The 14767-nt window shown below is 35.7% G+C and overlaps 1 protein-coding gene across 7 annotated transcripts in view; it reads left to right on the plus strand.

The window, feature by feature from the left end:
• Positions 1–14767, plus strand: part of Liprin-alpha (PTPRF interacting protein alpha) — a 466267-nt gene that overhangs the window by 440238 nt on the left and 11262 nt on the right. For 4 of the 7 annotated variants that reach the window (XM_089637313.1, XM_089637319.1, XM_089637315.1 and 1 more), the window contains 4 exons: positions 3339–3551; positions 11103–11227; positions 11911–11955; positions 13450–13585. In XM_089637313.1, the coding sequence (XP_089493439.1) occupies positions 3339–3551; positions 11103–11227; positions 11911–11955; positions 13450–13585 (519 nt within the window). Of the gene's footprint in view, positions 1–3338; positions 3552–7004; positions 7116–11102; positions 11228–11910; positions 11956–13449; positions 13586–14767 lie in introns of all 7 variants that reach the window. The other 3 variants (XM_089637320.1, XM_089637314.1, XM_089637316.1) reach the window with 3 other exon arrangements.

The raw sequence follows: 14767 nt of genomic DNA on the forward strand, positions 1-14767 counted from the left end.
CTCCTTCTACTAACACCTCCTATTCCTGCCACCCTTGTTATGGTCCTGCCACTGTAACCTTTCTTTCTAAAGTTACAATGGAGCTATCAGCAGCCCTACATTACAAACTTTACCAACTAATTAACTAATAAAAAGTAACAGTTAAGGAACAGTACATACCTACCAGAGATGTGCAAAATGGGTACCCAAAACCATTTGAAATGCAAAATGGAAATGGGTAAAAACTTTTCCATTTGAAAATGCAAAATGGTTTTTAGAAAAGCATTTCAAATGCAAAATGCAAAATACCTATTTTCAAAATGCATTGAAAATGCAAAATGGTTTCTCAGGTCAAACAATTAAAATAATTATAGAATTTTTAAACAATTTTGTCATTTAATAATGGACATCAATGTAGAACAAACATATTACATGATGGTAAATCCAAAAACACCACGACTACAGATTATGAAATCACAACAAATTTGCGCGGGACTAATGTTGCCAACGTAAAAACATAGAAACTGCTATCTAACATTTAATATTACAGCGTCATGGCCCCATGTTCAGTATTTGAATCAGTATTTTTTGTAATGGTATCACTCAATTGCCAGGGCTCCTACCAGGGATCAACTTGACAAATGAAAATTATCTCTCGTAGCGAGGTTGAGGACCGACTGATATTTGGGGCTTCTGAAAAAAAGATGAGTGGAGATAGTAGGAAGAATGTTGCAAAAAAACATTTAAAATGGAAAATGCATTGAGAAAAGCATTTAAAATGCAAAATGGTTTTTAGAAAAGCATTTAAAATGCAAAATGGAAAATACCCATTTTGCATTTTGCATTTCCATTTGAAATGGATTTATTTGAAATAAAGCACATCTCTGATACCTACAGACAAGAGTATGACATAATATATGAGACGTATAGTTTCTATATATGATAAGTCCACTTGGGTTAAATGTTTTAAAACTAAAAACCTAGAAAATTATTTATTTTGTTTGCTTTGTAGTTGGACTACATATTATGTTCAGCACATGAAATAAATAATTTTCTAAGTTTATTTAAAAAAAATTATAATTGAATACATAATTATATACCATAATTTTACTCAAGTGTACTTATCGTATATAGAAACTATGCGATTCATATTACGTATACCTATATGTTAGAGAGAATATTCTGGTCAAGGTTTTGATAGAGTCATGATCATGTTTATTTCTGTAAAGACCGATAGAAATCGTTTATGCATAAATATAATCTTTTTTTAATTTTGTGCTTTCTATCTTTAAAATTCTTTGGATATTATTATTGATAATCGTAGAAACATTAATGTAACAGTATTGTTCTCTCAATATATAATATTTGTGTTATTTTTATTTTGTAAAATTATTGACCTCAACACAGTCCTAGTGAAGTTAAAAGTTCTAACGTAAAAAAAAGATACAATGTAAACAATATAGTTTCAATGATAATTTATTAATATCTCAATGAAGGGATAATTTAATTCTAACTAGCTGACGTGTACCCGGCGTTGCACGACTTTACTCTACTTTCTACCTTCCGGAAGAAATTCTCTAAATGATAGTGAAAACTCTATCTAAATCCGTTGCATAGTTTAGAAGAACTAAGCGCACAAACAGAAAGACACAGATAGCGACTTTATTTTAAACTATTTAGAGATTTGTAACATATAGGTTTACCTCAGTGGCTGTAGAAAGAATAAAATGTTGCAAACCTCTATTATGGTAACATTTGATACTTCTAACTGCCTCACCATTCAGTGAAAGACTGAATCTCATTATTGGAAGGTACTTGACATAATTTATTCAATTTCATTTGTCTTAGTTTATTATATAAAATTACCGCTCTATAAATTTGTACCAACTGTGAAGCTGTAGGTAACTAATATGAAACACGAGATATAACTTTTTAGGAGAATGATTTTATGCTTGGTTAATTATTTCTCTTTGTGTAATAATTGTACACTCCAAATAATTTTGGCTTTTTATAATACATACATTGTGAGTTATGTCAAATTTGAATAACTCTATAAAACGAGATAAATTTTTTGAAAATATGTTCATGATATGCCTAAAATAACATATGTCTAGTTGATATTTTATTAACATGCCTATTTTTTATGAACTGCCAATGCAAAATATGTAAATCGCTTATGCTTACTTGAATAAAACATGACTCATAAATATTCTGTGTCTATACTATGTACGAGATAATATTCTGTCTCTATACTATGTACGAGATAATATTCTGTCTCTATACTATGTATGAGATAATATTCTGTCTCTATTCTATGTACGAGATAATATTCTGTCTCTATACTATGTACGAGATAATATTCTGTCTCTATACTATGTACGAGATAATCCCAAAAATAAAGTCTCCTATTTTTTAATCATTTATTCTTTAAAAATTTTAACACCTTAAAGCTTGAATATTTATCTATTTTTCTACATAATCACCATTTCGGTCGATTCATTTTTATAAGCGCTATGGCAATTTTTGTATACGCACTTCACATCAGCTCGCCGCCATCTCATTGAGGAAGCATTAAACCTCATTTTTCACCTTGTCGTCGTTGCAGAATCGTATTTGTGGTCTTCTGTGAGCATTCGAGGAACCTGTCTTATGCACACCTTTCGATATTGCAACTTTTCCATCACATTCCTATGAATACTGCTATGGGAAAACTCAGAAACCAAAATACACAGATCATCCAGAGTGATCTGCCGAACTTCAGACTCGTCAGAAAATGACAGTCTCCCGCTTTTTCTCTGTCGTGAATATCATTACGACCAGCTGCAAACTCTTTACACCACTTGTGCACGTTTCTGGCGTCCATGCAAGGCTTGACATACACTTCATTTGTGAATTTCAACTTGGCAGTAATTCACAGCGGGTGCTCCATTATAAACGGCAGCCAAATCAAGATTGAGCTCCAGTGAGTTGTGCGTTGGCTTGTTTGTGGAGGAAGCAACAAACACAATAGTGTTGTCATCAGCCGCACGAAAAGATTTCCTGTGTTCCCAGGGCTTCAGAGATTTTTGGGATTACCCTCGTACATAGTAGGCGTCTTGCAGCATCTTGTTTAAACATAAAATATAACCCCTTTTGAACATATTTTGATCGCCGTCCGACTGCTTAAAATTTCACTATCTTCCTACTTTCTTCTCTGATTCTTTTAACATATCATATTAACCGCTAACAATATAGCATGAACGCTTTTACTAAAACTAAAACTTTTTTATTCTGCCTTCTTACTTTACCCTGCACCCTAACATGTCTAGCACTAAATTAACACAGCATGAGAGCAAGCCCTTTAATCGTACTGAAATCAGCAACACTTCCAGGTGGGCAGCTACGAGCACATGAACCTGGTGGCGCGCGGCGGGCGCGGAGGGGGCGGGGGGGGCTCTCCCCCCCAGGGAGGCCCACCGCCTCCGCTGCCCGGCCAGGGGGGCCCTCACACGCCCCACTCCGGGGCCTCCACGCCTCAGCAAAGACACTCGCCCAACAGGCAGGACCCCTACATGCTTCACAAGTACCACACGGTGAGTTAAGCATTTTATATACATTTATACCTTGCATAGATTCTTTCAAATAATAATAACTATCGATTAAGGTCAGTGGATGACTGGAATGGAAATGGTTAAGGTACCTATTGTTACAAGTGACTATGTCAGCGCAGCGTGTTTTGTGTTGTTAATGGAGAAGGAAGTTAACTTAACATAAGCTTAATCTAAAAATGCAGGCAGTAATAAACATTTTACAGAAACAATTTTGTTAAATTTTGCCGTTTGCTAATTGCCGTTTAAATAATTCTACATAATATTAAAAGACATAATTTCGGTTAAGTATACCATTCCAAAATACAATTTTTTATATTATTTTCAGTAAATATATTGAATTTATGCCACCGTTCTTAAAATAGTTGGTGGTGTAATGCATAGTTTCCTTCCAAGCAGTTGTTCGGTTCTCGGCCGAGGCAATTTTTTATTATTAATTTTTTTTTTAATTCACTAATCCTATAATTTCCCAAAGGTCTGCGCTAGTTTTATTATAATTTAGAATATTGTCAAGTAACATTATTATGTTACATAAGAAAACATATACATATGTCGTATTTTTTTAATTTATGAAGTATGTTTTTTCTTTCACCGCAAAGTTTCAGCGAAGTATTTTCCATTTTTTTCTTTATTATTACAATGGATCCCCACCTATTTTTGTTGTTGTTGTATGCATTCAATGGATATGTTGGTGAAAATGTACAAATGTAACATTTTAGAATTAGTCACACAATATGAAAATCAGTGAATATTGTATTCAAATTGTACAATTAGTATTAGAAATTTAACAACATGTTATGAAATATTATTTCATAAACTCAAGTAGGATCAGGTAGGCTAATTTCGATAGGGTAATAAATTAGATCGAGCCAAACCAGGTTGCGCGCCAAATATTATGTTGGTTTAAAGTTAATGACACGTCGGACAAACTTTTCTAATGAATAGAGCGCCAAAGCATAATATTTCTATCATGCTATGTCTGTCCGACGCGTCGCCAGCTCCTTTCGGATCATGAAAGACTTACCTCTCGGGCGGTGGGCACCGCTGTCATGCTATTGTGTCACAGGGTGATGTGATGATTGAATAAAACAGTTTAATTGTTTAAATTGCACACTGATTATATATATAAATGTCTGATCATACCAATATTTTAATTAAGACACTCACCCGAGATCGACCGTGTTATGAGCTACTCTGACTATCTAAACTTGGCTAGGTATTCTTGAAGATGGGAAATCCATGACGGTGAGGAATGCATCGGTGCGATCCGAGGCAAGTCGGATGCCTCTCATCCCTCCTCCGGAATATTCTGCTGTTGCGCGCTGGCCCTCTCGTGTGTTAGGCACCAATCGACATCCGCCCAAAGATTTGCTCGGCGAGATTAACTAAGGCTCGGCCCAGAATATTAATAACATGCCTGTACAAGGCCCAGGATGATGGATTTATATCCGCGACCACGGTCAACCCAGAGATGGCTCCGATTAATTGTCGATTTCGATCTACCGACATGCTGATCAAAATGTCTCCGTTATGGTTTTAAAATGTGAATCACACACTTTCTCAATAACTCCAATATCATGTTGGATATTTAAAATAACAAACCCATCAGGGTAAAAATCTATCGATTCACGATTGACTGTATTACATTCCGTAATCCGGTTTTTAAATTAATAATCTCTGCGACTGTCGTTACCGAACCGGGGTCCCGCCGGGTTTATAACAAGAGTGCGGAAACGCCCCCCCCCCTTTCTACCGACCGCTCATCTCTGAGTTGCCTGTCCAAGAATCATAATTAATTTATTACCCTATCGAAATTAGCCTACCTGATCCTACTTGAGTTTATGAAATAATATTTCATAACAAACAATATTGTTAATTTAAACATAAATTGCAAGGACTAGCAAACATGGCAATTTTTTTTAAACACAGGCGGTTTGAACTAGTCCTGGGTCGATTGATCATTTTACATGATCCGGGTCGTTGCCATAGGAAGATCAATGTGCGGCCGCCGTGCTGACATTTGACATAGGTAGACAATAGATACATAAATTGTGTAGATCGGGCGTCTCGGGCCTCGTTCTCGTGAAACAGAAATAGAGATTTGTTAGCCATGCCCTTCCACAGGAAATCTAAAATTTGAACATTTTTATTTTTAAATTAGCTCTACAAATATAATTCCTCTCAGAACCTATTTCTTTTTTGAGGATGCTGTGTGGAGCAGTGGCGGGTACTAGAGTGCTAATACTACAAAAAATTACCTTATTGACGTTTTTGTAGTCGAAAATGTCTTCTTTTTTTGTAGAAAATTCGGTTTTTGTATGAAAATTTTCAGAAAATCATAAAAATGGAAATTTCCTGAAAATCTTAAAAAATCGAATTTTTGAAAAAAAAAAAAACAATGATAATGTCGAATTTTTCAAACATAGCACTCTATCACGCTCAAAAGTCATGCGGCCACTGATGTGGAGGGTCTTTTTAGGGAAGGAAGTAGAGGAAGTTCTAGGAAGGAAAAAGGCATCAGGGGTGGGTAGGAATCTGGGTGTCAGTTTGTCCAGGAGTGCCTGCTGTGGCCTGCCACGCAGTAGGTGGGAAGACGCATCCGCCACCAAGACCCGAACAAACCTTACCCCATGAATCCGGGCACCCCTGCTAAGTCACCAAACGTACAGAACCACTCGGGGTGACCTATGACAGAGGTGTTGTTTACCCATCCCCGCCTCCCAAATTGAAACATTTTTACAGTATTAAACGGTTCCAAAAGTAACTGGAAAAAGAAGCGGTTCCATATCGTTCTCTGGTAACTGGAACCGCAATATCATCATCAGGTATCTACCTCTATTTCTTTGTCCCGAGAATGAGATTCAAGCCCCCCGGTCTGCAAAATTTATACATCAAAATAACTTGTTCATGATCAGGTTAAAAGATGGGGTAGTTCACGCGGGACCTGGGACTAGTTTGAATAAACCCATTTATGGATTCACTGTTATGACATTGATTCAGGTTATAATTATTGCCAAAAATATTTTGAATGATGAAATGCATTCTCGCTTCATTGGTGCATTCACCAATTTAAAACTGTTAGGACGGGTTGTTTCACAGAATTTGAACAAGTTATCAAATTTTATTTCCAATATAATAATATAAGTTCATAAATTGCAAAACCTTGTCCAAAGAATATGAGAAACTGATGAATACAATTTTATCTCACTCCTTTTTTGTCTAATAAAGACCGTCCACTCTGCATAGACTGACATGGAGATGGACCGAGAGAATTCCTCAAAGCCAGCGGTGTTATGAAATATATTCAACATTTTCTTTAAAATTTTGTGACCAACCTTCTGAGTAATTTAGTGTACTGCAAAATGCAAATCCAAGTGTATGTATGTATGTATGACGGTTGGTTGATGTGATGTCCACTGTTGGGTGTTGGGTGTGCAGGCCCCCGCCTCCATGTCGCCGGCTCACCTGCACAGCTACGTGGGCGCCCCCGGCGGGCTGCCCCCACACCCCTCCCACTCCAACCTGTCCGAGTCGCTGCCAGGGAGCCAGGTACAGGATACAGAGGACACAAGCAAGCCTGTCTTGTTCACACATCACATCGCTCGTGACGCTGACGGTTCCCTTGTAAACTCTCGCTCTTTTACATCTCGTGTCTCTCCAAAGAAGGAGAATTTACAACAGGGCTAGCAGCTGTATGACCTTAGTTGCCGTTCTAGTGTCCAGTGCCTTCATTATTACACTTATCTTTGTACAAGTAGCGCTTAATTTCCAAAAGACCTTAAAAATCTATTTTGTGCAATGGATGATTATTTATTGTTAAATTTTCATTACCTGAATGCAATTGACAAGCACGATCAAGTGAATGAAATACTTGTGGCAGGTTACGTCAAGAGTAATACATCCTAATTGTGTTAGAAGAGATATAAATCTTGCTGTAGCAACAGATGAAGCAAGAAATGTTCACATTTCAATTTGGTTTCTAACATTTTAATTTCAGTTCATGTGATGTGTTTATATTTAAATATGTACTGCTGAATTCACTTTAGTATTTTAGTTAATAAGCAGAACGCTCTCACTCGACAGGTTTTTAGTGTCTCTCATTTCATGATTGTTCTTCTTCGTGTGGTTGGAGATAGTTTGTGGAGGTCAAAGTGGAATGCTAAGAATATTCAGCCAGTCGATGGCATCGGAAGTCACTTGGCTCCGGGGAACTGATGAAGGGAACATTCTTCTTCTATTTGTTCTGTCCACATTCACACAATTCAGAATCCTTTATGCCCTATTTATACACATCAGATGTGCACAACGGCTGTGACTGCACTGGATGCAGTTTAGTGAGGTCCACATCTTCCAAGAGATAGAGAACTCTGCCAGTTTAATAGTTCTTTCCACAACATGGTGCTTGTTTTTATATCCAAAGTCATGATGAAATAATAATTTCACATTTTAAGCTTTAATCTAAAATTGTACTGTGACACTTAAATGACAACTGCGGTATTAAAATCAATGTTCACTAATTTATTCACAAACCAAAATCTTTGATTAAAATTCAATCTTCACAAATTGTTTTGTATATTTTTCAATTGGTTTGTGAATATTCATAATCTTATGGATGTAAAGAAATTAACTATGTTCTATCTTTAACCAATAACATTGCTTGCCAAAAACGTTTGTGCACTCTCAAGAGTGCTGTAGCATTTATTTGCATGTTATTTTGACAATGGCTTGTAAATTAATTTAAGTAGTAACTGTTAAATCATTTAAAAAATAATTTTCCATAGCAAAAATAATATGGTTCTTTTCTATTGAATCGTAAGATGAAAGTTAGCTCTCTGTAATATTACAACATTTTAAAAGAAGTGTAAGATAATGATTGTATTATTTACAATATGTATAATTTATTGTATTGGGTCAATGTGCAATGTGCAATGTGCAATGTGCCTTAGTCATGAATAGAATATCCCTGCTTGTCTGATTAACTACTAGATGATGTGAATTCTCCCCCAGAACTAGAACTAGCGATTAACATAGCATCCCTTTTTATTTTGTTTCCCTTATGACTCAGTTTTAGGTAATAATCTAGTATAAAGTTATGAACAATCTTTACATTAGAAAATGTCCAATCATTTGTGTAACACTTGAATCTTAACCCCTCAGGTCTCTGGCATATTTTGTCAGAAGGTTGGAGTATTTTCGCTTTGCAATAAAACCAAATAAATGGAATATTTCTGAATGTATTCAAACACTAAAAACTGTTTTTGAAAGTTGATGAAATGCGCTTTCAAATTATATTATTAGAAATAAACATAATTTTTAAATATCAAAATTTGAATGCAAACATATCAAAGCTTTTAAAATGGCTCACCTTACGTTTTTACTGAACTAAAATTAAAGATTACGAAAAATATACACAAACACACACACACATTTTATTAGACATATGTATTATAAACATTATTGTCTCCTCACTTTTTTGTAGTTTATTATAAAAATAATTAATAATTCAAAAAATTCATAATTTTTACTCAAATTGTGGCCAGAATCTTTGGTTTCATAGAGGTGTACATTTTAATTCTTCTGTGGTTAAATTTTAGATTTGAATATAAAACATGCTGTTTTCTCTTTCTAACACCCTTTAGTTCATATTTCTCACCATTACTGTCATGTTCCCGTACGGGAGCGGTTTCCACGAGACCATATGAGCTGTTACTATTATTTTAACATAATGTTTTTTCACTTTTACTTTTTGTTACTACTTATCCTACATGAGAGTATTGGGCCCATTTCTTCAGATAAGGCAATTTGACATCCCAGATGGGGATTTGGGGACCCATTACCCCGACGTGTGTGTTTACTCTTTCATGTTATGTTTGTGAATGTTGTCAGTGCCAGTCAAAGATACAAACAACCTAAAACGCGTCTTGGTGGATTGGTGTACTGATGCATATTACTTCAACCAAATGATTGTATTTTATTAGTTTATTGATAATATCTACACAACTTTGTTTCAACCATAGACATTACAAAAGCATAGACTTGCCCTAACGTAAAAATTGGGAATCATTTCAACGAGCTAGGGGCAAACCACATGACCTTCGTTTTGGCACCAGAAGGGTTCGAGAATGCTTTGATATCAGTCGTATGCTGATTGCCAAAGAGTGCACATTGAAATATCCAGACCCTGCGCAGAAAAGTAAAGTTCGCTATTGTAAGGTAACAGTTTGAAGCGCAGTCCTTTGTGGGACTTTTTTACGCAGGGTATGAATGTTTATTTTTAACCAAACCGTCTAAAAACGGGTTACATAGCGACGTAAATATGAGTGAGGTGAGTATATTATACCACATTTGTAAAAAGCGTCTTATTAAATAGTGTAACAAAATATTCGGTTTTGAAAACAATTTTTCTTTACCTGATTTTGGATTTGCGTGGTTTTAATGTTGCCAGTAATTTGCGCGCTGTTGTAAAAATGACTACTTATTCGTCAGCAGATTTTATTTTCGAAGTCTGAATACTGATAGGACAATGCGAGTTGCCATCAGATTAATTTATTGGCAAATCATGCCACGATCTCCCCACTCCGCACACTTGGTTTGTTTCCTTTCCCCCCCCCCCCAAAATTACAATAATTTTTTTAACTAATGTTAAATACATTATATATGTTTCTTGGAGTTAATTAATACCTCCTAATTGAGAGTATCTCGTGTTTGTATGTCTATGGTTTCAACACATAATTTGCTTTCTATGGACTGCAACAGCTTTAAAATCAACACTTTAATACACTCACTACACACATCTAATTCATTAAAACACTTCCATATATCTTAGAGATGTGATAAGTCTTTTTATAAGAGCAAGTGATTTCCTAGTGTAACATGTATTATGTATATTAAACCCCGCACATTAAATAACTAACATTTTGCCCCTGTTGTTATGTGTAGCGGAAACTGTATTTGCTTGCGACATGGCTTTCAAAATGTCTTGCAAGCGCTTTAAGGCTGAGCTTTCAATCATTATTTTTGTTCTCTGGCTGTGAATAAATTTAATAAAAATCCAAGAACTGTTACTGCATCATAGTGTGACCAAATACCTCAAATACTGGCGGTGCCTGTTTGTTAATTTTAGTTTAATACGATTTTATTAATATTATGTATGATACAAAGACATGTTTCCTGTAGCCAATTTTATCTTATTACTAAACATTAAATTTCCATCTTCCAATTCTTTAAAAAAACTGTAAAATAGTAACCTAACTTTTTGAAATTGCTCTCTTTTGTAAATGGTTGACTTTAAATTGAAAATATGTAATTATCCCAATAAAATTAAATTGATTCAATTTACCATTCTTTCATTTTTGATACTTTAGTTAATTTCATGCAGTCTCATAAAAAATATTAATAATAAAATCATATTCTTTATTTTTTCTTGACATTGCCTGAAAATAAAATGTAATATTTCTGTAACATGAAAGTTTTATTGGAAAAGTATTAATATTATTTGAGGTTATTATTAAATGATTGAATATTTGGTAATTTCAGCTACAGCTTAGTGGTTCGGAGGAGGCAGTGGGGGCTGGTGGGGCCGCATCCCCCCTCACACAGAGGTCTCTCAGACTTGAGAGAGTGGCGCAAGCTCTGCAGTATGAACAAGAACAGTTACGAAGGTAAACCAAAACCAAAACCTGAAAAATTCAATCATTTTCATCTAGAATCGTTGTTAAAGGAATGCTTTAGAATACCTACTCGCTTTTTTTTTAATATTGTTTTTTGTGACTGAAGCAAAGATATTAGAAGAACGAGATATGCTATGTTGGCCGCCGGACCGTAGGCGTAGTACTACCTAATTAGGGTACTTTGAATACTATCGGGACGTGTACGCACAGAAATCTGTTATATGTATTAGTGCGGATACCTTAGCGTAAGCGAAGGTGTGCAGTAGTATTGGTGAACAAAACCGGCGACACTGGGAAAAACAATCCACACAGTATGAACTGCTCATAGCACATCTCGTTCTTCTAATATCTTTGGACTGAAGTAATATCACACTACCCTATAATTATCGACGAAAATAGGTTAAGTTGACCGTGTATTCATTGTTACTGTGAACAATTAATTCCGAATAAAGAATCTCGTAACTAAATTTAGATTAGTAAGGGATAGCAAAAAATTAAAGATGCACTTTGGTATTTTTCTTATTTTAGCTTTGCTGTGGGTGCCCGACCTTACCCACGAGTGAAATATATGTTTTTAAATTTATATATCTTTCGGATAGCACTGTTGATGTCTGACAATTTTTTTAAATGTGATTCATATTTTAACAAAGTCAAATTAATTTTCACGCCATCAGGAGGACAGGAGCTTCAGGAACAATATCCGGCTTCCCGATTCACAGGTGCATTTCTTCGCCATATCCTTCCATAAGAAGGCAGCAATACTTTTCTTCGTACTACAGCAGCTTTAGTTCAATCAGTAGCCAATCTTCTGAGCTCAGTTACAATCGTCTGTACAGAAGCAATACCCAATATGTTTACTTGCCGAGGAGAATGAGCGACTCTGAATTGAATTACTATACTGACCATTTATTTCACGAACCTTTGCCGTGCACTTCAATAAGTTATATCAACTACAATAATGACTTGTAAAATTTTTTAATTATATTGTTAGCTATTTCGTAATCGGAAATAAATATATTTTTTTATAAAACACAAATTTTCAATAAAAGTAACGACTTTGTTTACAATTTTTTCTATCCTTAGTCATTTTTGATTTCCGTAAGATTGGCAATGTAATGGTTCTATGAAGGGCTTTATCATTAATGTTTTAGATTGAATAAGCTTGTTTGTTAGTACAAAATGTTATCATTATACATTAGTTACATTCTTACACAAATCTGAGCCGCGAGTAGATTATGTTAAATTAAAATAAGTGTTTATTAGATTTACAAAATTCAGATGGCTAAATAACCTAATACACATCCTTGTGGTTGATTTGGAACCCAAATAAATTTGTTCTTAGTTTGTCCCCTGCCAGAAATAATTTACAAAACATTTTCTCCTTCACCAGAAAATAGAATTTACATACATTCTCCCCAGCCAAAAAAATATTTATTCTTATATTCTTATGGCGATTGGAAAAAATTGCCTAATTTTTAAAGATGTAAAACATTTACTTAGGACTCCTCACTAGAAGATCCTGTGCTGAGGGAACTAGCTTTTGGATATGGATTGGACGCTTTTCAGCCATTTCTGTGCTTCAACTTCAATACTAGTTAAATTCAACTTCAACTACTAAAATACTAGTTGGTTATTTTCAGATAATTCCTTAAGCCAAGATGTGATGGACTTAATGTAGTTATTTTTTTGTTTTAATTTGTTTGATACAGGGTGGGAGTTTATTATAAAAGTTTACTGCTAAAAGTTCAGAGCTTCTTTGTCCAAAGGTAGTATTACGCTAGGTATATTTAGCTTGTCTACTTGTTGTGTTCTGGTTTTAATTAGTACCATTGGACAGAGCACATATCCCACCCCAATAATGATTGATACTGTTGTTAGTAAGTTGGTTAGGCGTTGTTTGACCCAGTATTTTGTTAATATCATTGGATAGGGCAGGGCACACATCCCACCCCAATAATGATTGATACTGTTGTTAGTAAGTTTGTTAGGCGTTGTTTGACCCAGTATTTTGTTAGTATCATTGGATAGGGCAGGGCACACATCCCACCCCAATAATGATTGATACTGTTGTTAGTCAATTGGCTAGGTTTTGTTTGACCCAGTATTTTGTTAGTACCATTGGATAGGGCAGGGCACACATCCCACCCCAATAATGATTGATACTGTTGTTAGTCAGTTGGCTAGGCGTTGTTTGACCCAGTATTTTGTCACAGCTCGAGCCAGGAGTCGCTGGGCCTGATGGGTTCCCCGGGACTGAGCATGGGAGCCGCTCAGGCGGCTGCTGCACATCACCATAAAAAGAGGGGCATCAAGAGTTCCCTGGGACGGTTCTTCAGCAAGAAGGAAAAGGTAAATTAACATATTTTTTGTACTGTTGGACTTTGGTTACGACTTTAAAAAAAATGTTTTCCATAACAAACAGTTATCCGTTTATATTGTTTCTGAGTAATCAGTTATGCATAACCTCTTTAGCACAAATGCCTATTTATCAATGTTCAAACATTTGCGGACCAAATTTTCATCTCTCACGAATCCATACTTTTGAAAAATATGCCTTACCAATACTACTTCGAAATTCATTTAGGACACGGGGTATGGATTTACCCTCCCGCTCTGCCGGGGGTAATACACTTCCCCAAATGAGACTTTTGTGCGATATATAAGTTATTTTTTACACCACTTGTTCTACAATTTAGATGATCCTAGAAAAATTAGCCGGCAATAGATCCCCGCATTTAAGAAAATTATTCCATTACAATTTTTGTAAGATATTAAATAATAACTATCAAATTCAAACGAAATTACTCTCCCCCCTCCTCCTTCCCCCAACTACTCCCAACCATCTGGAGCCAGCGAGACTATGGCATCCCCAATTGTGGTATGTTGTGAGGCTGAAGGTAGTGGGGAGGTGAAGGAGACGGGGAAGATGATGGTGGGGAAGTACCTGGCTATTCAGATCTGGTCACCAAACATGGCTAAAACCATTTCAAGTAACGTTATCACCAGGGTGATACTGAGAGTATCTTCTTATCTACCCGTAAATATTCCCATATATTATTTTCATTGATTAAATAAAATCTACTTGTGCATGCCGGGATTGGAACCCGCGACTTTCGACTTGCAAGTCTAGAGCCTTACCCCTCGACCACGGAGACTTTACTTTAAAAAATTTCCCAGCCGCAAATAAGCCGCAAGTGCAGTTGTAAAAGGTGCATTTTATTGGAAAGGGCTATTTGAGTTCATTTTACCGTTTTGCATTACTTAATGATTTAATGCTGGACGAAGAATGGGGATGTCGGGTTAAAACATCAAGTAGTAACTAATATCTGAAACTGTTACTGGAAAGGCGAAAAGGAATATTAAGAGACACGATCGCTCCGCGATATATGGTGGACTTTTACCTTCAGATACATAAAGGTTAACGAACAATCTTTACCAAATTTTCTCAGGCAGGGTTTTCAAATAAGATTTACTCCAAACATTTTTATTTTGTATTTAGCCAAAGGGTGCTGCAATGGGCCTACACAGCGC

Source organism: Hesperophylax consimilis, chromosome 11, assembly GCF_061612785.1.
Source record: "Hesperophylax consimilis isolate HC1 chromosome 11, BYU_Hcon_1.0, whole genome shotgun sequence".
Classification (NCBI taxonomy): Eukaryota; Metazoa; Arthropoda; class Insecta; order Trichoptera; family Limnephilidae; genus Hesperophylax; species Hesperophylax consimilis.